Source organism: Euphorbia lathyris, chromosome 3 (genome assembly GCF_963576675.1).
Source record: "Euphorbia lathyris chromosome 3, ddEupLath1.1, whole genome shotgun sequence".
NCBI lineage: Eukaryota > Viridiplantae > Streptophyta > Magnoliopsida > Malpighiales > Euphorbiaceae > Euphorbia > Euphorbia lathyris.
Window position 1 is genome coordinate 82960131 of NC_088912.1, and position 25042 is coordinate 82985172.

Genomic DNA, 25042 nt, shown 5'->3' on the forward strand with positions numbered 1-25042 from the left:
GACTATGAGAGTTGTAACTAAAATTGGTTTGTTAACAATTTTAATAACAACCAATGAAATATCCCTCAAATCCAAAATTTTTAATTTTCAGAGTTAGTAACAAACAAGACTATGAGAGTTGTAACTAAAATTTTTAATTTTCAGAGTTTTTGATTCATGGAAGGTGTCCAAGGTGTTAGATTTAGCGCGTGGCCTACACTTGCTAGATTTGGCGAGTTATGTTCCCTCCTTTCATTCCAGAATCTGCTTTTTAGTAAGGTAAAATTACAGTTTGGATTCACAGAAAATTACAATTTTGGTCTCTATTTATAATTAATATTTTTTTTACCTCATAAAATTTTAAATAACAACTCCCATGTTACTAGCTGTTGTTACTAAGACCTTCAAAATCACAATGTTGCTATCCACCGACCGATGCTCTAACAATAGAGAAAATTACACAGAAATTCATCTTTTAGAAACTAGTTACAACTATGTCAAAGTCATAATTCAAACTAGTAAAATCAATACTTTTAATATATTTTAAGGATTAGAATTTATAAATTAGAAGTCTAGAATATATTTCTAAGGTTTATGATTTATGAAATGGAGTCTATAATTTTTAAATTATAGTGTAAAATCATAATATATAGAGAATAATGACATATTAAGAATTAAGTTTAGTGTTTAGTGTTTTGTCAAAAAAAAAAAAAAAAAAAAAAAAAAAAAAAAGTTTAGTGTTTAGTGTTAACTGTAGTTCTAAAACCTCCCTAACTTCATCATTCAAAACTAAAACCCTGTGGAAAGCCCTCCCTCCTCTTGAGGAGAATCACTCGGACTCTGTGTCTTCTATCTCAGTCGCGGTGATCGTCAATTATGTATAGAATAGCTTCAAGATTATCATCATCCATTCGGTATTACTTGTTTTGCTTTCATTTTTTTTCCTTTTATACTCTTCCCATTTGCTCTTCCTGGACTAATACTCGTATATATTTCTCTATCGTGTTTGGTTTTTGTCTGTTCAATAGCTCCTCTGCTGCGAAGAAATTGGTAATAATGGCTCCTCTTCTCTCTCTTTCTCTTATCTTATTTACTGCATTTTTTTTTGTGTTTGATTAGTTATATTATTATGTGATTTACATTAGTTTGGTTTTGGGAAGTAGAGCTTTTACTGGATTTAACAAAATTCAGGTGGTTCATACTTTCATCTGTCGTAAGTATTTTAGTTTTCCTCTACCTGACTACCAAATGGGGTGTGTTAAATTTCCCAAAGAAGACGCTTGTAATTACTATTAGGTAGTGCATTTTCAGTTTAGGATTTCATTTTGGATTTTTGTTCTGGAAAGTAATGTTTTTAATTGATTTTGAAATATATTTTGGCGGTTAACTTTTGGTTTTATTAGGTGCGTGGTAGTATTATATGCAGCAGAAATTATGTGGCAAAGGATATCACTTTTGGGGTTGGGGCTCGTGCAGCTATGTTGCAGGGTGTCAATGAGGTAGCGGCAGCTGTGAAAGTCACAATGGGACCAAAGGTATTGGCTTCTGCTATATATGAATATGAGTAGAAACATATAATTTATATCATTGCCAGCCAGGCCAATCTGGAGATATTTAGCCATTCAAAATAAAATACTTTTCTTGTAATAACTCAAGTAATTAAGTATTTTGTCAATATTACTTTTCAATTACCAGAGTGACACTTTAGTCCGAAAATCGCTTACAATTACAGCGGGTGGGGTTTAATACACTAGAAGAGGCTGCCCCCTATTTCATGGTTAACTTTTTTAGCATATTTCTCTTTGAAAACCCCAGAAAACTGTCTCCATTGCTAACTCCATTTGGTCTCATCTCATCTATGATAATTGTTCCCATTTTACATTCTCATTTCTGAGTTTTGAAAATATTAGTCTTGTGCACCATAAGAGTTTCATCACATTAATGGTGAAGTCACTGTAGAAGCAATTAAACTTTTTGTAATTTTTGCTCTCATTGAGTGATCAGGGTCGCAATGTTATTATTGAAAAAAGTAATGGAGACCCCAAGGTGACTAAGGATGGTGTCACTGTCGCCAAAAGCATCCAATTCAAGGAAAAGGCCAAGAATGTTGGCGCAGACCTTGTAAAGCAGGTTGCGAATGCTACAAACACTGCCGCAGGGGATGGTAATTTCTTTTTTGTTCTATTAAACTCTATGTTAGAGAAGTGTTTCAGTCTGGAAATTCCTTGGCATGCCACTATCGAAATACGATTAGGTGGATTTATCTTCTTTATAATCCTGAAAAACACTTTACTATCATTTAAGCTGTAGAAGTTGGAAAGAACAGTTATGAGGCTCTTGTACCTTGAAGGGAACTGTTTTGGGAGGGAAAAAAAAGCTTCACTATGATGTAGTTAGCAATTCCTTATTCACAACTTTATGATGTTAAAACTTGATTGTTGTTTTCAGTCCGCAGCTATGATGCACAAAAACTTTGATGTTGAAGCATTTCCACCTGTCAGAAATGTTTATGAAAGGAACTCATAGGTAACATTTCGAGTATGTTTCTATAATTTTAAAATTTCGAAAACTCAATTCTTATAATAAAGTAGGTTTCCGTAAGCATTTTATCGCCTTAGCTGATCTCTTCTTAGTCAATTCCTCAAACTCTCAAAATGAAAAAACTCCTTTTTTTGTTAATATTTTGGTTTCCTACTTATGCAACTTTAATATAATTTTTTTTTCATTTTATATATATAAAAAAAAAATCACAAATGCATATTTTTAAGTTTAATTTTAGAAATAGATTCTTTCTTGTCTTCTTATTATTTACACATTTCTTTTTTGTAAAATAAGAGAGAATTGTAGAGAATGAATTGTTCTTTCATTGATGAGTATTTGAGTATATGTACAAGTAAAAGGCTCTAATTAAGGAAATAGAGCCGATACTAAATCCCTAAGATTTCTCTTATACAGCACGTAATCATGTTCGCATCTATGTTTACACTTGTAGACTCTATAATACTCCCCCTCAAGCTGCAACATAGATATTCATTCTCTCCATTCTCTCTTATTTTACTTGGTACCAAAGCCTCTTAGACCAAGTAGTCGAGGGTTCAAATCCCGACAACTTCATTTTATTAGTGGAATTTCACACATGGTAGGATGAGCCTGTGTTGTACAACTTCAAGCCCAAGGGGCATTTGCGTGCATACTTCTATACTTGAGGCATATATAAAGCTATTCTTGGACCTTACCTTATCAACTTAAGCTTTTATGTCAATTGGTTTCTATAGTTTTCAACAAATGCTTTTTTCCCCATTTCAATTCTGTGTCCATACAACGTAGGTCCATTGAAAATAAATATACTTGCAGAAGAGAATTTTGTATTTTCTTATTTACTATATTATCTTGCCAGTATGACCCTTAGAATCTATAGGCATAAATCAACGGGAAGAGATGAATGCTACGTTCCCAATCATAATCCATCCTGAATTATCATCTAGTTGGCTTCCAGCCTTCTAATATGTTACAAATATATGTTTTATGAAAGATCATACTCCTAAACTTGAGGCATGCATGAAGTGGAAAAGTCATGTCGTTTATCCCCTTTTATCTTGATCTGAGAGATTCTCATGTTCTGTCGCTTATCTGGTTGCAGGTACAACTTGTGCAACTGTTCTGACCCAGGCAATACTTTATGAAGGCTGCAAATCTGTAGCTGCTGGTGTTAATGTGATGGATTTGCGTGCTGGTATAAATATTGCAGTTGGTGCAGTCGTTTCTGACTTGAAAAAGAGAGCATTGATGATTAGCACACCAGAAGAAATTACGCAGGTTTTTCAGCTGCTTGTAGAAAGTATTGTACATATTATTTCCTATGGGAAACTTTGGTATATGATAAAAGCTTACGACTATGATATGCATACTAGTGTTTTGTTGGTAATATTAAAAGGAAAGCTTCGTTATTTTGTTTGAAAATCCTATCTTTCATTGTGAAAGCATGCTTCATTTAAAGTATTAGATGAAGCTTCTTAGTGGACATTTCCTTGTACAAACTTGAGTTTGATTATGATTTCTTGATGAGAGGGGTGTTCATTTATATTCCTAAAGCTGGTGTCTGAATCTGCTAGGATCTTTGTGTGTCCTTACACTCATTTCATGGATATTTTGTTTTTGCCTTCATAGTTGTCCATTGTTATCTAATAAATAGTAAACAGGTTGCTACTATCTCAGCCAATGGTGAACGTGAGATTGGAGAATTGATAGCTCGAGCAATGGAGAAAGTCAGCAAAGAAGGAGTCATTACTGTTACCGTGAGCAAAGTTTCTTCTTCTGGTGTTGCATTATTATAATTTGTTTTGTATATAGGTTATAATACATCATCTTGAATTTTGCAGGATGGGAATACTTTGGAAAATGAGTTGGCAGTAGTAGAAGGAATGAAGCTTGCCAGAGGTTATATATCTCCTTATTTTATCACTGATGTCAAGACTCAGCAATGTGTAAGCTAATGCCCGTGCTGCTTCTACTATTAATAGAATCCACTTTAAATACCAGATATGCAATAACTAGAAAGTGAAAAAAGTTCTACCATGAAGCTTTATCTCAAATACCATGGGAAGTTTTTGGGAACAATTATTATAGGGTGGTTGGAGAGTTGGTGTTCCTTGTGCTAGTGTAACAATCAGTTAAACAATAAGGTCCGGTTTGACTGTGAGGTGGCACAGCTGTGTACACACTCCATAGAACTGAAACGGCAAATTTCTTGACAAGTAACAAGTTGCTGTTTTGGATTCTCAGCTTCTGTGGAGAGCCTGTTTGTGGCACAGTGAAACCCTCTCAAAGTCAGGCGGGTTAAAGCAGAAGGATGGGCTAAGAAACAAAGGGATCAAGAGATGACTGTTGCCGTCATATTGGGACTTTAAAGAATTTTGTACAAATTAAAATTTTGGTGGGCTGTTCTGAGCTTCCATTTGTATTATGTAGACATGCATTGAGATTGGCTTCTTCTATCTCCATGATGACTGTCCTCCCTCTACCCACTCACATCACTTGTGAAATTTTCTTGTGCATCTCTCAATATCATCTCTACTAATCAATAATTGCATGTTTGCAGGAACTTGAAAATCCTTTGATCCTGATTCAACAACAACAACAACAACAACAAAGCCTTAGTCCCGAAATGATTCGGGGTCGGCTAACATGAACCATCATATAAAACCGTGAAAATCAAGTCGTGTCAGCGACACAGATTCGCTCCCTCCACTCCGTCCTATCCACTACCATATTTTCCTCAATTCCCAATAAACTCATATCACTCTCGATCACCCTCCTCCAAGTTTGCTTAGGTCTTCCCCTACCCCTCACCACTACATCCCTTTGCCACTCTTCGGTTCTCCTAACCGACGCATCAAGCGCTCTACGTCTCACATGGCCAAACCACCTTAGTCGGTTTTCTCTCATTTTATTCTCAATAGATGTGACCCCTACTTTTGTCCTAATTATTTCATTACGCACCCGGTCCTTTCTCGTGTGACCACACATCCATCTCAACATACGCATCTCCGCCACCGACATCTTATGGATGTGGCAGTGTTTCACTGCCCAACACTCCGTACCATATAACAATGCTGGTCTAATTGCCGTCCGGTAGAATTTTCCCTTCAATCTATTAGGCATGCCGGGATCACAAAGGAAACCCGTAGCACTCTTCCACTTCGACCAACCAGCTTTAATCCTATGAGCAACATCTCCATCTACTTCTCCATCCGTTTGGATAATAGATCCTAAATACCGGAAGCAATCCGAGGCCTGAACAACTCTCCCATCTAGGGTGATTGCCCCTACCTCCCTACTCCTACGGCCGCTAAACTTACACTCCAAATATTCTGTCTTACTTCGACTCAACTTAAAGCCTCTAGATTCTAGAGTTTGCCTCCATAGTTCCAACTTCATCTCCACTCCTTCTTTCGTCTCATCAACCAACACAATATCATCTGCAAACAGAATGCACCATGGTATACCATCTTGAAGTGAACTTGTTAGTTCATCCATAACGATGGCAAAAAGAAATGGGCTTAGTGCGGAACCTTGATGCACTCCAATCGTAATAGGAAACTCTTCAGTCTTCCCAACACTAGTACGTACACTCGTGCATACTCCCTCATACATGTCCTTTGATCCTGATTCATGAGAAGAAAATTTCAGACATGAATTCACTTGTGAGAGTATTGGAGCTGGCAGTAGAAGTACTTTACTCAAACTTTCTTGATTCTTTTTAAATTTTCTGGTGTTATGGTGATATCAATATATGAATTCTAACTCATTTATTTTCTAACCACTGAACTATAAACAGAAAAACAGACCACTTCTAATTGTAGCAGAGGACGTGGAAAGTGAATCGCTATCTATGCTTATACTCAATAAGCATCATGCTGGAGTAAAGGTAATCAATTATACTTGCTTTGAGTTGCACTGGTATGCATACTGCTTATGATGCATGAACTCATAAATCTTGATGGCATAGATGCTATAATGATGTCGAATTGTTTACTTTTGATGACATGGTACATTGAATTGTTGTGTTTTGTTAATATGACATGTTTGACTTGATGACACGTCAAATGGTGTTAAATTGCTACTTAACATTGTAAACCACATGATGCCTTTTGTAACAAAAATTTCAGATTCCTCTACTTGCAAATAAGCGAAACTACATGGGTTTTTTTTTCTTTTGTACTTTTCCCAATAAAATAACAGTTGGAGGACATAATTTTGTAAGAGTTATTCGGATAATCTTCAAACAAATACAGGTCTATATGTGCATATAATCTTCAAACAAATACATACGTTATGCTTAAAAGGATACCAAATTTACTAGGCAAAAGCAACGATAACATTCATGATGTCTGATACAAATACTGGTGATGGGCTTCTATTGGGCCAATCTGCTTCAGGAGGGGTGTGTTGGACTCGGAAATAGACCTCTGCCTTAGAGATCCAACCTCTTGCGTCTTGGCCGGAAAATGAAGGAATCTGAACTCTAGGAGTGGAGAATGTGAAATCGGAGAAGTGATTTACCTTAAGTAAATCATTACATTGAGGCTGACATTAGTGCTTTTGGGTTGTTGAATTTGTGATTGGGAATGAATATGAACAGAGCCTTCAGGATTGAACTCATCTCCTTTAACCAGCATTTCACTAGTAGTTTCTCCTTCTTCTGTTTGAGATTGCTTCCCCTGTATCTTTTCTACACTTAGCAATACTTTTTCGATTGTTTGTTGCATCGAATTCGTAAGGTGTTGCATCGATGACATAACAGAGGAGAGCAAAATAATGAAATAAGAGGCAACCTTTATGATTCAACCGAATGGAAAACAAGAACAATTCACAATACAACAATAAAAAATAAAGAAACTAGCCAAACAAGGGAAAAAGTATATTCAGCAGAGAGGATCTCTTGCTGCCCAAGCTCTAGGCTGAAGGAATAACAGAAAAAACACTCCATATCCTACTGCTGCCCCCCAGCTACTGTCTAATATAACCAACTCTCTCCAATCCCAAAGCATAACTAACTTTTCTCATCATCACTAGCAATGGTCCTCTCTTTTTTCTCCTAACATAAACCTTAGGACATGTGAGGAGAAAAAAGAGAGGACACATGGCTAGCGATGAGGAGAAAAGTTAGTTATGCTTTGGGATTGGAGAGAGTTGGTTATATTACACACTAGCTGGGGGGCAGCGGTAGGATATGGCGTGTTTTTTCTGTTATTCCTTTTGGCCTAGAGCTTGGGCAGCAAGAGATCCTTTTTGCTGAATATACTTTCCCCCTTGTTTGGCTAGTTTCTTTACTTTTGATCTTTGTATTCTGCATTGTTCTTGTTTTCCATTCGGTTGAATCATAAAGGTTGCCTCTTAATTCATTCTTTTGCTCTCCTCTTGTTGATAATATTTGCTGTGCTTGGCATTTTATTTTTCAATGTCCATCAACTAACATATCATAACTTAGATCTTTAGAAGTTCCAGGCTTCTAGATATGCATGGGAAAGCGTATGGAATACAAAAATTCCATATTTAGTTTTTAAATATATTTCCTAAATTTTCACTTGCAACTTTAATTTCCTGTACCTCAAGGAATGGGTGTATTCTACTCACTAATGATTTTGTGCTGTATAGGTCTGTGCCATTAAAGCTCCTGGTTTTGGGGAGAACAGACGAGCGAGTTTAGACGATCTTGCCATTTTTACTGGCGGAGAGGTTATATGATTGTGCACATCATGTATCTGTTTTTATATATGATAATGGTGTCATGACTAAGACTAACTGTTTAGTGTTTATGATGTACAGCTTATCAATGCAGCTCGTGGGTTGACTCTTGACAAAGTAAAAATTGAAATGCTTGGTACTGCTAAGAAGGTTTGAGAATAAACTTCTAGTGTGTTTATTAGATTATTTGAAACTTACCAGACTGAATAAGTTATGTTTTATTGACCAATAATTCTTGATAGGTTACTGTTTCTCTTGATGACACAATAATTCTCCATGGCGGTGGGGATAAGAAGCTGATTGAAGTTCGGTGTGGAGGTATGGTCCATGGTTAATTATTAGGGTTTCTTTTACACAGCCTAAACAATTTTGGTCAGACAAGGTAGTTTTATAAAGGTTAAACCATTTAAAGAGGATTTTTGGAGAGGATTTTTTTTTTCCCCACTCTCTAATTGAGGCTACTGATAACAAAAATATTGTACAGTTGAGAACAGCAATGGAAAAGAGTACTGCGATGTTGGACAAGGAAAAAGCACAAGGAAGACTGTCGAAGCTCTCTGGTGGAGTTGCTGTGTTCAAGGTTGGTGGTTCAACTTCCCAACTACTATGATTGACATGTCTATAGAATTCACACGCACGTATTCTTTTTCGTGCAGGTTGGGGGTGTTAGTGAGGCTGAAGTTGGAGAAAGGAAGGATAGGGTCACAGATGCTTTGAACGCGACCAGAGCAGCTGTGGAAGAAGGAATAGTTCCAGGTAAGTTTGTTTATACAAATAAGGGTTCAGTATTTGATCATAGTCTGAATGTGATTATCTGTATTAGGTGGTGGCGTTGCTCTTCTGTATGCTGCAAAAGCTTTGGAAGACCTTGAAGCTCAAAATGAAGACCAGAAGAGAGGCATACAAATAATTCAGAATGCTCTCAAGGTGTGGGTTTGTCAGATAGTCTACGTTTTCAGCTAAACTGTCATTTTGTTATCTCATAACTGAAATTGAATTTCTATAGGCTCCTACAAATACAATAATTTCGAATGCTGGATTTGATGCTGCTGTTGTTCTTGGCAAATTGTTAGAGCAAGATGATTTTAATTTTGGTTATGATGCGGCTAAAGGTTCGTGCGCTTCAGTTTGGAATATGTTAAAAGAGTTATACTTGGAGTTTTTCTTTTCTCGGATTTAAATTTCTTTGTTATTTGTGGTAATATTTATAATGATTTTTGGTGTCATTGCCTAATCTGTAACGATGGTTGTGAAAGAACAGGTGAATATGGTAAAGGCTGGAATTATAGATCCCCTTAAAGTTGTAAGGACAGCCCTTGTAGACGCTGCCAGGTGAATATGGAGTTTTTGATTGTGTAAAATTTATATTTGCTTAATACATCCTTAGATCCTTTATTTGTCTAGAAAAGTCAATTGTCCCTTTATGCTTTAGAAACGTCCTATATACCTTAACTTATGAACTCTGTGAACTTGTTTAAAGTGACTTATTGGCCACTCTGAATTTGCTTGAAGTGATGCACGTTTCAACTTGTCAAAATCTCATCTTGTTGTGCCATGTGGTCTTAGACTTTAAACAAGTTCAGAGGTTCTACTCAAAATTTTGGGGATAATTGCCGTTTTTTGGGGAATATGAATGTTTTAGGACCGTTATTATTAGGTTTAATTTGGACTTTTATATTGCTAACATTTGCTTGTATTTGCAGTGTTTCGTTGCCAGCAACGACAGAGGCAGCTATAGTAGAAACTTACTGATCATTTTTGAAATTCAACTGTACCCTAATTCTTCAGAATTCTAGTAGTAGAAACTTAGACACTTCTTTGGAATGAATTCCTCAAAAGTCTTGGAGACTTCATTTATTATTCCATTTTTTTGTGTGTTTGGAATGAATGAAAAAGAAATTAAGATCCAATTTCAGGATTTGGGGAATTGGTTATTTTACATAAATTTCATTAAAATACTTGGAATTTGCAAATGAATTTCGAGTTTTTAGAAAAGAAAAAATTTAAGACAATAATATTTTTTCATTTTTTGAAAAATCTGACACTGATTACAGTAGTTATTTTGTAGTATGTTAGAGTAATAGTTGGTATAATAAGTCCATTTTCTTTCTCCATCTTCCCTTTTCATTGAATAATATGTATGGATGAAAATTCGGATTATTGTGTTATAATTTATTTAATTAGTTAACTTTCACGACGGTTACTGACTAGATGAATATTGCTCTTTCTCAGAACCGTTCAATTGGACCCTAATGATCAAATTGTATTTGGATCTCGACCATTAAATGTAGTTGTAATATAATCCTATTCAATCCTGCGGTCAGAAGAATTGGATAATTAAAACATTATTTTTTTTTGGTAGGAATAGGAAAGGAAAACAAACAGACAAAACCTAACCTGGGATCAGTCTAGGAAGGCTGACCCCAACCCTATCCTCTAGGAGAGTAGACAAAAGAAAAGGAGGAACAGAAAAGGTAGAAACACCTAACATCCCCCCGTGCACAGCAGCTGCCAAGCGATCCGCCACGCGGTTTTGTTCCCTATAAATATGGGAAAAACTAAGAACCTCAAAGGCAGGACGAAGCCTCAAAATAGCTTTGATAAGATTCTGGCTATTAAGACAAAAAGCCTGGCTATCGGAAATCCTGTTGATAGCCTCCAAATTATCAGATTCCACCGGTAGCCTCTTAGCACCCATGCGAATGGCAAGTTTTAGACCCGACAGAATACCCCAGAACTCCGCAGAAAAGGATGAGCCCATCCCCAAGTTATGGGTAAACCCAGCCAGCCAAGCGCCACCAGCATCCCGAAGAACTCCTCCAGCAGCAATTCTGTCATTGCTAAGGCAGGAGCCATCCGTATTCAACTTCACAACCCCTTCTCTAGGCTTACTCCAACCAACTAAATGGACCACCTTTTCCTGGGAAGGTCTAACAAGGGGCTCTCCTTCAAAGCTTTTTGTAATAACAAAGAGCTTTTTCGAGAAGTAATCAAGTAAGTCAGGAATAAGGACAGTCTTCTTAGCAAATAACTCCTCATTCCTCCATTTCCAAATTTGGTGACAGATAATAGCGAAGAAAATGTCACCGTGCTCCATATTGGCCAATAACTTCCCATTGGCTCCATCAGAGAACCAGTCAACTTCAGAATGAGCCATAAAAGCAGGAAGGGTGTGGTGAGGGAGAATCCCCTCCCAAATCTTTTTACTATTAGGGCAATCCCTCAGAGCATGGCACAAGGTTTCCACATGGCCTCTGCATCTACTACAGGCTCCAGACTCAGCCAAGTGCCTTCTGTGCCTATCCGCATTAGTGAGCAGCTTGTCCTTGACTCCCAGCCACAGGAAACTTCTGATGCGATAAGAGATTTTAAGGGCCCAAATGGTCTTCCAGATCTCCAAGGGAGGATCGGCCCTATTAGGGGTAAAAGCTTCATAGGCCGATTTACAAGAATAAGTGCCATTATTAGTCAAGGCCCAACAGTGTCTGTCCTTATCCTCCTCTTGATTACTAATCTTTAATTAAAACATTATTAAATATATTTTATTATTTTTAATCCTAATAATCTTTAATTTATATCTAAAAACAAGGAACGTAACAAGGCCTTTCTCAATTTTGTTGATAGTTCTTCTTGGACTTTGCCGGAGGAAGAACAGATGAACTGTATTCTTGGATTTCACTAGATAATTAAATAGAGTAATTAAGATCTGAAATTTTATATCCCTCAAGGTTTTTGCTCTTACCTTTTCTATCTCTGTTGAAAAAAAAGCAACTGCAGTAATGATGAAATAAATATGAAAGGGAATTGCTATTGCAGAAAAATGCTTGTGCCTTTTGCTTTTCAATATTCTAACAATAGAAAATTTTACTTCCATGTGCAACTAGAAAAAAAGCATTCCAGAATGTGCATCTTAGATCTGTTAGAAATCGTAATATTGAAAAAAAAAATCCAGGAAAAAATTTCTCTTGCTAAGTTGCTATGAGTGGAAAGGCTCTCTTATTATTCGAGCATGTGGTCATTCAATTCACTAAGTGCGCTGAAGACGGTGATTGTTTTGTCAAGTTGATGGGGCAAGCATACGATTTCTGCTAATAAAAAAAATTCACATCCGATTATGGAGGTTATTAACCCTGAAAATGATTTTTGCACATTGGGTTATCGAGGTTATCACTTGATGGTCCTCCCTACTTTCTTGAGCTAGAGTTCCTACGGAGTTAAACTTCGTTGCTTCCTTCTTAGTCCATTCCCCTCATCGGGCATTTATGGGACTCAACCAGTTAGAGACAAGATTACGTAAGTATTGTTGAATGCTGATTTAATTGGTAGGATGATTTTGTGTTTTGAAGTTACACATTGGTAATCTGTTGCTATTTTCATGGAACTAATGTTGCTATAAATTTGTAAAATCGGAATTAAAGGAAAGGAGATCAATTCCAATTCTGGTGTATTAACATCTTATTTGAATCCAATGTGATAATCGAATAAGTTTGAAACTAGCATGTTAGATAAAGCTAAAATGTGATTACAACAGTGATTGGAACTAGTGTCGTTCTACCACAAGAGCGCTACTGGCAATCTGTTTTGACTTCAACTCTCATGCCAAATGCTATTTGTGATCTTATGCCTTCTACTGCATCTACTACCTCTACATTTAATTCTTATGCCAATGACAGCAGCTTTCTCACCCTCTATATCTTTTTATAATTTTCACCACAACCTATTTCATACAAAATTCCTCGCCATCTGAATATGCTTTCTTCGGATTTCCATTAATTAAAGACAAGATGCAAAATAACAATCAAGATCTAAAAGTATATTACAGTTTTAATTATAACAAAACAAATGAAAATAGCCAACAAAAGAAGGATATCAATTATTTAAGTAGAATTGATTATCCACTAAGAACCACCAGTGCACGTTGAATCTGTTAGGTATTGGCAATCTATTTTTCTTTCAACTCCCATGTCTAATACTATTTGTGGCCTTCCAGTGCATTTACTTATTATTCCCTTTTCTCAAACATTATATAATTTGGCTTAATAAATTAGAACTCGTTTTATTTGGCTCAATGATCCAATTGACCTCCTAAACTTTGAAGATATTGCATTGGCATTCTTCACTTGCATTGGCATTGGCATTACTTCTAAATCGTATGTGACATCAGCATAAAATTGAGATTTAGACCAGTTGGAGTGCCTCTCAATTTATCCCCTTATAGAAGCTCATAATTTGAAGAAGGGTTGAGAAAATTACCACTTTAAGTATTTTGAAAGAAAGTAGTGAATTCACAATTAAAATATAAAAACTTTCATAACCTAAAAACTATCAGTAGTAATAATCTCAAAGATTTCAAATTAACCAAAAAATGTCTTGAGTTGGTGGCAATAACAAAGAAATATGTTGAATTAGCATAAAAGCAGGCACATAATTGAATTCCCTAATTCGTAGGCTTATGTAAACACAAGAAAATTATTCCTAGACTTATGTAAACACAAGAATTATTCCTAGACTTATGTAAACACAAGTTTTCATCTAGGATATGTACATGAATGAAATGACTGAATTATGTAATTACTTATCATTTTCCAAGATAACATTCAAGATAAGATTCAACTTAAAGAAGTTAAATACCATTCACCGAAAACACATTATCATAAAACAAAATCAATAAGTGCTGGGAAGAAGTTCAATAAATTATATACAAACAAAAATCTGAAAATGTTCAAAACCAGTGAGTGCTGGGAAGAAATTAACCACTCAACAATTGAGAAATTAAGAAATTTGCTGATATTGGTAATCATGGTTGAATAATAAGGAAAAATTATCTTAAAAAATGGACAGCATTCTCAATTTTCATCATCAACCCAAAATTGAAATTCAACATCACTGGGTGCATATAAGTAGAACAACAGGTTCATTTACGAAATGAAAGATATTACCAATGTGTAACCTCAAAACACAAAAATCAGCATTCAGCAATGCTTACTTAATCTGGTAGTCCCATAAGCGCCCGATGAGGGAAATGGACTAGGAAGGAAGCAACAGAGTTTAACTCCATAGGAACTCTTCCTCAAAAAAGTAGGGAGGACCATCAAGTTATAACCACCCGATGTGCAAAAATCATCTTCAGGGTTAATAACCTCCATAATCCCATGTGAATTTTTTTTATTAGCAGAAATATATGCTTGTCCCGTCAACCTATCAAAACAATCACCTTCTTCAGCGCACTTAGTGAATCCACCCTTATAAAAGTTGAATGACCACAAGCTCGAATTTGAATCTTTATGAGAATCTGAATGTCCATTGTTGCGTCCATCAACATTATGTGAATGCAACATAAGAAAGTAGATTATAGTTTTAATAATAACAAAACAAATGGGTGTCCTAACATATCCACATAAAGGCATTTATTATAAGATATTCCCCGCATGGAGTTTGTCATGTGTCTGAGCATATCTCATAACCAACATCAATCTCAAATATTTTATATTCCCCTTAGTGGGTTCTTGGCTGTTACATATAGATCAAAGACCGAACAAACATAAAAAGTTCAAAAAAAGTTGAATTAATCAACTTAAAAAGTAGGGAAGTGAATTGAAGCAAAACACTAACAGCTTCAGGATCATTTGTTACAAACATCAAATTATAATTTTGAGAGGAATATACAATACAGATCAACTTACATGTCAAGCATCACAACCATAGTTTCATCATAGCAAATAACAAAAAAATGTTGGTTTTTATCACAAAACTTATCATGTCAAAGTAACAACAATAGAAACATCAGATAGCTAGGGTTTCAAATAATCATATCATCATAAAACACATACAATCCAAAAATCCTCCCCGTTTGGTATCATCATTTAAAAAAACAAGTAATTAACAAAAATTAAGAATGATAGATCATTTGTAAACACATATAATAAGCTAGAGTAGCTCCAAAACTCATTAGGAACATATAATAATGTTTCTAGCTAATTCACAAGAGTGGAGCATTTCCGGGTTTCATTTCCGTTTCAGTTTCTTTTCTATTATCTAGCTATACTTTTTTAGAAACATAGCATATATATAATCTTCTAATTCACAAATGCACTCTCTTTACTTGGAAACAACGGAAATTGATTAAGATGTTCAATGGAATTATTTCTCCATTCCCAAATAACCAAACAGGAAAGATAATGTTCCAAAATCAAGATCTATTGTTTTTAAGATTAGAGAGCATCTAATTACACAGTGAAACATCACGACTTACTAAGCATCAGGATTTAGAAACAGGATGAAAAATAATCCGTGCTTTTTGGGAATGAAATATTTTATACCTTTATTCCTCCAGCAAAGATGTTGTTCATTCTACATGCTTTTATTGTTTTGGTAATCTCATCAACATCTGCACATCTTACATTCCCAATCGAGTGAATCCATTGTGATTGGTGTTTTTTCTTTTTTCCTTCCATTTGATTGTGCCTCTTTTTCCAAAGCAGTCCATTGAATCCATTGAATTTGGTGTTTTTTCTCTTTAGCTTCCATTTTGATTCTTCCTCTTTTTCCAAAGTAGTGCAGTCAACATAATCCCTTTAACAATCCAGAATCATTTTTCCAAACAATGGTTGTTCATTTTCTGGCATTTTTTGTTGCATTTTAACATCAACAACACCCACACCAATTAACTCAGTAAAAAGAGTTGTAACTTCCTCCTTCGTCACCGGAAAACCTCTTGAAAACATCAGGAACATAGTTCGATCATCTTCAGAGACAGTTTTGCAAGGATCCCAGCCCCATAACCCATGTGCACGGAAGTCAAAATCCATTGCTCTTGGAAGAATGCTCACACTCCCGAACACTGGATGATGAAAACCGGGAATTACTAGCGCTTGGCTTGAGCTTGACGATCTTAGATCTTAGAACATGTTGCAATATGTCAGTGAAAATCCTAGAACACACAGAGTTAAGTAAATTCTTGACTAGAGTGATAGCTGAAAACTTATTAAGGCTGAACATTGGTAAAGAAACTTCTGTCTCCACTATCCCTGAGGGGGACGAGGTTCATGTTGGAAATTTTTCTGGGTTGCGACAATTTAGCAGAAGCGATAAATCTCAAACATAAGAATTTTATTGAATTTATGAGGTTTACAAGAGGGTGTTCTCTAGAAACTTTCTAGAGTTACAATGAGATAAAACAAAAATAGTAGCACTCGGGTGTTTCCCGAAAATACCCGAATTAATTATCTTTACTATTTTTATCTCTCCCCAAAATAATTAGACTACCCTCTAAATAAACTCTCAAAGCTCACAAGCCACAATTGTGCCTCCTCTCACTACATTTTTCTTCCACCCTAACTCCCTTTCTCTTCTTATTTTTTCCCACTACTCAAACTAAATGAGCATCCTTGGCTTTTATAGCCAAGGATGAAGCTTCCTTTAATTAATTGTGCCAGCATTTTGCTGGCACAATTAATTCTTCATTTGACCACCAAATTTTGGTGGTCTAAAACCATTGAATTTGGTGGTCACTTTCACACCTTTCTTTTTTTTTTTTAAATAATTACAAATTACAAAAACAATCCCTCGTCAATACAAATTATAAAAATAGTCCCTCACCAATTGGGATTTCATAATAATCCCTTTTTTTATTTAATTGTTTTAAATTAATAGTTAATTTTCTCAACAGTTCATAGCAGTGAGAGGGATTTCTGCTGACATTTTTGACATAAAACAGCCTCATCTGCAATGGCATTGAGCAAAATATCTGTGAGGGGGACGAGGTTCATAACAATGTTTTTAGAAGAGATTGTTTTCGCCGGCAACATTCTGCAATCAGTGATTTGAGAAAGCCTTAAAAATCTTTCCATGTACTCACATCTTGGCATAGTTAAGGTTTTCTCATGTTTGTTCACCATTGTTTTACCTGCACATAGTTAAGGTTTTTTCAGATTTTTGTGTTTCTTTTCCGTTCTTTAACAACCCTAGCTATCTATAAAATAATGATTCTTATTACCTCTTGGATGTTGATTTCCATTTGATTTGATTTGATTTGTTGGCTGTCAGATATGTTGAGCTGCTTTTTGGTAAACCCTAATGATTAATGTCTAATGCACATCACTAAGTTTTCAGATTGGAGATATCAATGTCTAATGCACAGCCACATTTACAACGATGCATTTATGTAGGTGAGGCCATTTTTATGAGATATTAAATTCATATCAAATAATAGGCTTCATACATTTCAACAACCCCCTAAATTTTTAAAGTTCTAAATTACCCTCTATTCTAATCTAATTACATTAAATAACCTTATATTCTTATACAATTACATCGAGTAACTCATATTATTGTCCAATTGTATTTAATAATCTCAAAATTCTTATGAACTTTCAAAAGTTCATAATTATTTATATATTTGGTGTGTCTCTCACTTTCTACACCCAGCAGATTCTATTCAGAAATAACGAGGGGTGGCTCTGCCCTTCAGCAATAAAGTGGCCGCTAGGACCCTAAAAAGTATGCGCCTATGTAATATTTTATATATTAGTTGTCAAACATCCCAGCTAGGCTTGCTCCCCTGATTTTTTTTATTTTTATCGAATAGCGAATGAAGATGATTGTGAAGCGCCAGAAACTTTTTTAGAAAAGACAGAGTTTTAAATGTAAAGTACACCGTCACTTAACGTTGTCTTAAGACTTCACTTGGTGGATCCCTTTGGGTGCATACTTCTTATTTATTATGTTGTGGCTTGTGCCACATTTTAATTAATCCTTTTTATCATGTTTCAAAATAAGGGTCCTGATATTTAGAGCCCTAAGAGTTGTAAATAAAAACCCATAAATTACCATTATTAGTGTTAATTTTGTTTTTCTAGATAATCTTATAATAATATTTATTGATACTTTACCAAATACTCATAAAAACTAGTAAATTAATTATATTTCCAATACAAATAAATGCTTTAGAATTAAGATTTTTATTTTATTTTATTGAAAACATATAAAAAATTAATGCTTATGTACAACCCTTAGGATTGCATATATCATTTGCCTAAAAATAAATAAAAAATTAAAAGGACATTGAATATAATTTTTTTTATTGAGAGTTGAGACGGAGTAAGTTTAAAAGTCAGACATCCTAGCTAGACTTGCACCCCTGTTTTTTTTATTTTTATCGAATAGCGAATGAAGATGATTGTTAACGCCCCGACCTTTTTTTTATAAAAGACTGAGTTTTAAATGTAAAGTACATCGTCACTTAACATTGTCTTAGATGCCACATTTGCCTTTAATCCTTTTTATCATGTTTTAGGTTAATGCCATTTTGAGATTCTCCACCAGGGTTTTTAAATCCCATAAAATTAATTAAGACGACATACGTGCTCACATAATTTCATCTCTTCAGAGATATGTTCGCGAATTATCACATTGATGAGGGTTTAATGACAAATTTATACAATTGATTTTCGTTAAAATACTAACTATACTCTAATCCGTTTTATATTTTCGCTGTCACGCAGTTGCAAAAAGCAACAAATAAATAGTGAATTATAGATTACATTTTAATCTCAAAACTTCTCATTTGCAGGAATCCAGATCTCTCTAGAGAAGAGCAGGTTTTGCATTATTTTCAAACATTTCAATACTCTTTTTATGAATTTTTTTTTTCTCCAGCAGTACTGGTATTTTCGTTCAACAGTTTGAACAGTTTCCCTGCAATTTGTTGACGGATAAAGGTATTGAAATTCCAAAAAGCCATGGTTTCTCTAAGTATTTTTCCATCTCTCTCCAACGGAAAAGTAGTGGTGTATAAGTTAACAATTGCTTATTTTTAGGAATACTTTAATTGATTAAAAAGGAAAAAAAAAGAAAAATTAAATAACATCTAATTGACAAACTTTTACACCGTAGGATTATAGTGTGGTTAATCTAATGGTTAAGGTCCAAATACAACTTGGTCATTAGGGTCCAATTGAGCGGGACTGAGGAATTTCTACATCCAATTGGTCATATGTTCGAGAAGACAATTTGATGAATAGTTTCTCCAATTGACCAAACTTGTCAACGTTAAGGATAAAATTGCTCTTGGCCACCAATATTAAGGATAAAATTGCACCATTTTATACGTGAGTATTTTTGCACCTTATCCTTACTTTGTATTGAATCTCAGTTGTTTTGTACCTTAATGTTTCCAATTATGATCAAATGTTTCCTTATATTATTAAAAATTTGAAAATTTTGATTTGACTACTATGAATCAAAGCCTTAAGTCGTTATTAAGAAAAAAAAATCTTCATGCAATGGAGCCCCTCCGGACCTTGAGCTCTGCTCTATTGACTTTATCCATTAGACTGGGATTAGTGTTCTGTTTCCAGATTTCCTAAAAACAGTTGTAATTGGTGATTATAGTTTAACAGTGATTTTAAGTTTCTTTCCTTTTCACATTTATTCACAAGCTTTCTAATAAACACGTAAACCATGTTGAAATCTCTACTCATATATTAAACCCAAATTCATTAGTCTACAAAGATCTGATCACTATATATAAAATTGTACATATATATAAATTCATTATATTCTGGAAATCCTAGCTAGAAAAGGCAAAATCAGATTTAGTGCCAAAATGCAGAAAATGTTTTCTGATCCATCACTTTCTCTGAAATGCTCAACTAATTGATGTAGGAAGTTTTTGTAGTTCAACAGATTTAATCATCTCACATACCGTTTGATGCTTCGGTAATCCTCGAAAGAGCTTGCTCCAAATTATTAACAACGTTTGTTATAGTTGGTCTGTTGATTCCATCTGAATTTACACAATGAAGTGCAGTATATGCCACCATTTCAATTGCTTCAGCTTCATTAACAGACTCAGGTGGATCAATCCTAGGGTCTAAAATCAGCCGCAATTCATTCTTCAAGATTTTAGGAACTGAAAACTGTACTAAATTCGTTCCCTTATCGAATATAGCCATCTTTCCTGTCAATAGTTCTAGTAATACGACACCGAAAGAATACAGATCACTCTTTGCAGTTAGCACATTTTCACCATTGTATTCTGGATCAACATAGCCTTATCTTTCTCTTTTTGCTGCCATCTTTGATTTGTACTCCTGTTCAGATTCAAGACCCATCAATCCAAAGTCTGTGATTCTAGCTGTCCAATTCGCATCGAGTATGATGCATGAGGAATTTATGGCTCCATGAATTATGGGTGGGACTGCATAATTGTGAAGATAATCAATTCCTCTTGCAGCATCTAATGCAATCCCGATCCTCATGACCCAGGAATCAATCATCCTACCATCATTGCGAAACAACTGGTGATACAGTGATCCATTCGCCATGTACTCGAAAACCGCAAGCCTTTCGGTTTCTTGTTCACAGTATCCTACAACTCTAACCAAATGTTTGTGGTGAAGCCTTAAAAAGTAAGCCAGTTCAGATTCATATGCACTATCTTCCTTAATGCTCTTGTGGTGACCTATGTATTTCCTCTTGATTGCCACTTCACGTCCGTCCTCTAACCGCCCTTTATATACAACGCCAAACCTTCCATCACCAAGCTTGCAGTCATCTGAGAAGTCATAAGTGGCAGCAGCAAGTTCAGCCAGAGTGAATTCCTCTTCTCTATGAAGTTTTCTTAGATTCGAGGCGGACCTTGTTTGTAGAAGATTTCCTGAAAGTTTCGTATATAATAGACCGAAGGCAAAGAATATAGGCCAAGTCGAGACTTTGACAGGATTGTCAGTGTGCCTAGACAAAAACGCAAATGCTATTGATGCAAAAATCCATTGAAAGAAGGCACAAACTAACCCAATAATATCCGGAAATGTTCCGAAAGGCTTGGAATTCGGGTAAGGGCAATAAAACCATGGCAGCAATCCCTTCTTCATCAAAGAAACTCTTTCTCGTTTACCCTTGTAAACAAGATCAAGGACAGAAATGACCAAAACTGTGAAAAACATTAACATACTAAGTAGCGCGAATTGGGGCTTATGAACTGATGACAACTGGTCGAAAATAGCTGATGGTAGCTCCAAGACGAAGTTTGAGACGAGGAAGATGCTTTCCAAGGAAGTAATCTGTTACAAGAAAGGATTATGAAATGTCCATCTTGCAATCGTATAAAAAACATGCTGTTATCATCTCTAATTTTACTAACCTTTTGATTGAAGCCATCTTTCCTGCTATGCGCCTTTTCACTGCTCTTGGTTTCCTGTTCAATATCTATTTGAAGAGATTCAGCCATACCATGTGGGAGTAGCAAATTTTGTGGAAGAAACCAAAACCCAGAAGCAAGTTAGTCTTCAAATTTCAATTTGGTAATAGATTGAAAATGGAAAGAGAAACAGAAGTCGTAAGGCCTCCTTCAATGCTTTCATCAACTGGCTCCACACGGCAATAAAATAGAGGTACATATTTTTCTTAACACATAGGCCTCTTAAAGGCCCTCTTTGACTTTCCACGAGTGGAATTTGACTCTTCATAAAGTGTTTGTGGTCTTATTTATTCCACCAGCACAATCTGATATTTTAATTTATCTTAAAAACAATAAATTTATGTCCTCAACAGCGAAGTTCACTACTTAAAGGTCTTCTGGAAGTGTCCCAAAAATGCATTGAAAGATGCCACAAAGTAACCTATAATATCAGAAAAAGTTCCAAAAGGCTTGGAATTTGGATATGGGTAATAAAGACTTTCTTAACCAAATAAACTCTTTCTTTTTTTTAGTTTTCTCACCAGCATATTGAAGAAGTTGTACTAATTTCAATTTCATGTTCATGTCTTTGGGTCTTCATTTGAAGCGTCAAATCATCAAGAATTCTATAAACTTGCTCTAAACCCTCTTGCACATTGTTTGCAGAGAATGTGTAAACATTCTTCTTCAGTTTAATCCAACTCTGCCCTGGGTTTTTCTTCAAACCTTTTGTTCTAGCTGACATTCTCACTCTTGCAGAATCCTCCCATCTACCACGGGCAGCGTATATATGAGAAAGCAACATGGAATTCCTTGTCATTTCCTGCAGGTTGAGATTAAACCTGGATGCTGTTTCTTCTGCAATTTCTGTATTATTGTGCATTCTACAAGAGTTCAAAAAAGCACTCCAAACACAGGCATTTGGTTCTATTGGCATGTTTTTTATAATTTCACTTGCTTCTTGCAATAGCCCTGCCCGCCCAAGGAGATCAATCATGCATGCATAATGCTCCATCTGGGGTTCGATCTTGTACTCTCTACGTGCCTGATCAAAAAGTTTACGACCCTCAGGAACAAGTCCAGCATGACTGCAAGCAGAAAGAAGAGCAATGAAAGTAACACCGTCTGGCTTAAATCCGAGATTAATCATTTGATCAAAAGTTTCAAGAGCATTTCTGCCAAGTCCATGCATCCCATACCCCATGATCATAGAATTCCACGTGATTAAATCTTTCGTATTTATTCTCTCGAATATAGCATGCCCTTCTGTAAAACATCCACACTTGGTGTACATGTTAAGTAAACCATTTTGCACCAGAATGTTTTTGTCCATCAAGGTTCTGATCACATTGCCATGAATTTCCCTACCAAGTTGAAGTGCAGCTAGCTCTGCACAAATTGATAAAACAGTAGCTATTGTCACACCGTTGGCCGATACCCTAGCATTCTGCATTTGTCGAAATAGTTCCAAAGACTCCTCTCCATGTCCGTTAGAAGCGAAACCATCAATTACTGCACTCCAAGTTACAACATTAGGTCTCAACTTCGAACATTGATCTGATCTCCTCAGCTGCAGAAATATCTCAAGGGCCGCATCACATAAACCAGCTTCTGCGTGTGATGTTATCAAGGTATTCCAAGTCGCTATGGTCTTATTTTTCATTTCCGCGAACAATTTATGTGCACAATTTACATCTCCATGCTTCCCGTACACACTCACCAGTGCAGTTTTGACAAACAAATAATCTTCGAACCCACCCTTTATAACATATCCATGAATCACCTTACCCCTATCAAATACACTCAAACCAGCACAAGCTGATAAAACAACAGCAATTGCTTCAGCAGTCACCTCAGTTCCTCTAGATCTCATTAAATCAAAGAACTCCAATGTTTCCTCAAGATAACCAGAACGCGCATAGCTTGACATCAACGATGTCCATGTCACAAGATTTGGCTCCAGACCTTCAATCTGCATCCTCTGGACAATCTTGAAAGCACCATTGCAATCATAATTAAAAGCATAACCTGAAACCATTGTATTCCATGAAATATAGCTCTTAACAGTCATTCTATCAAACACATTGAGTGCATTTTCCATTTGACCTAGTTTTGCATACATTCCCATCAACTCATTACCAACATAAAGATGACTCTGAAAACCCAATTGGAAGGCATGGCAATGAATTGTTCTGCACAAAGTAGGGTAGCCAATAAAAGCACACGCCCTTGTAACCAAAGGGAAAGTAAACCCATCGCCAAAAACTCCAACCTTTCTCATTCTAGCATACAGTTTAAGGGCATTTTGATAGTATCCATGAGAAACATTAGCTCTCAAAATTGCATTCCACAAAAGCAAATTAGAGATTCCCTCACAAGGGGTAGTGTCAAATGTTTTGTGAGCATCAATGAGACATCCAAAACGAGCATAGACAGATACCTTACGAGCAGCCAAGAAAGCAGAGCAGTAATTACCAGTAACGATGACATTGGCATGGATTTGTTTACAGTGTTGAATAGTGATGCATTGTTGAAGAAGTTGATCGAAAAAACAAAGAAGCTCATTAGATGGTTGGTAATAGCAACGGAGTACAGAGATCGAAGAATTGAGATTTGAAGGGAATTTATGAATTCGTAATAAGAGAGGTTGAAAAGAAGCAGCAGCATGAATCATCAAGATAAATTATTCAGAAAGCTGAGAATAGATCCTACTGGTTGCTTAAGATTGGAATTAAATTTGGGCGCGAAATATGAATGTTAATTCTATTCTAAATTCTAATTCCATTTCTAGGGCTTAGTTCGAACCTTAAATTTGGTCAGGAAAACTATAATCTTTGCCCCCTGAACTTTGTGCAATCTTTCAATCATATCCTCATTGTGATACAATTTTTTTAGTTTTTTTATGGGCGTATAACTCGAATGAAAAAAAGTAAGTTTAAGAGAAAAGAAAATGACGTTACTAGTATATCAGCTCTTACTGTTTACCAAAAAAAAAAAAAAAAAAGTATATCAGCTCTTACTGTAACACTAGAATATATATATATATATATATATATATATATATATATATATATATATTTTGAAGAACACTAGAAAATAATTAGAGATTAACTAAATATCAATAATCAACTGAAGATTATAAGGATTAACTAGTTTTTGGCCCGTGCGATGCACGGATTCCACTTAACATATAAATATTAACAAAAATATAATCTAATAATTACAATTAATAATATAAAGATGTTATATAAATTAAATATTATTATTTTATTTTCACATTTACTTTAAATAATTTTTTTTTTGGATAAATATAAGAAGATAATTAAAATTAATATATTATATTTTTTATTAGTAAAAAATGAGGAAGTTACACATCAGCTTCATCGTTACTGTTTTATATTATGTATAGATATGCAGAGAATTAGAGAGATTTTAGGGATTAATTTAAATTCTGTAGAACTTTTAGATATAGTACGGATAAAATAATTTTTTATAGATAAATATAATAATATAATTAAAATTAATATATTATATATTATATTATATTTTTATCAGTAAAAAAGGAGGGAGTGATACCTCAGTTCCATCGTTACTGTTTTTCATTACATATAGATATAGATATCTATGCTGAGAATT

The 25042-nt window shown here is 35.2% G+C and overlaps 2 protein-coding genes and 1 pseudogene across 2 annotated transcripts; 1 reads left to right on the plus strand and 2 right to left on the minus strand.

The window, feature by feature from the left end:
- The first annotated feature begins 761 nt into the window (after nucleotides 1–761).
- On the plus strand, nucleotides 762–10089 carry LOC136221703 (chaperonin CPN60-like 2, mitochondrial). The gene is made up of 19 exons (XM_066009131.1): nucleotides 762–893; nucleotides 1008–1029; nucleotides 1383–1514; nucleotides 1984–2143; nucleotides 3620–3795; nucleotides 4179–4274; nucleotides 4359–4463; nucleotides 5078–5088; nucleotides 6134–6209; nucleotides 6317–6406; nucleotides 8137–8217; nucleotides 8308–8376; nucleotides 8469–8549; nucleotides 8711–8806; nucleotides 8883–8982; nucleotides 9050–9153; nucleotides 9233–9338; nucleotides 9488–9558; nucleotides 9930–10089. The coding sequence occupies exons 1-18, from the start codon at nucleotides 856–858 to the stop codon at nucleotides 9523–9525; spliced, it is 1581 nt and encodes a 526-aa protein (XP_065865203.1). The 5' UTR covers nucleotides 762–855; the 3' UTR covers nucleotides 9526–9558; nucleotides 9930–10089.
- A 9604-nt stretch (nucleotides 10090–19693) lies between these two features.
- Nucleotides 19694–21602, minus strand: LOC136224145 (putative serine/threonine-protein kinase-like protein CCR3; annotated as a pseudogene).
- A 164-nt stretch (nucleotides 21603–21766) lies between these two features.
- LOC136224144 (putative pentatricopeptide repeat-containing protein At1g17630) lies at nucleotides 21767–24241 on the minus strand. The gene has a single exon (XM_066012403.1). It carries the CDS (start codon nucleotides 24078–24080, stop codon nucleotides 21945–21947), a length of 2136 nt encoding a protein of 711 aa, XP_065868475.1. The 5' UTR covers nucleotides 24081–24241; the 3' UTR covers nucleotides 21767–21944.
- Nucleotides 24242–25042: the final 801 nt, after the last annotated feature.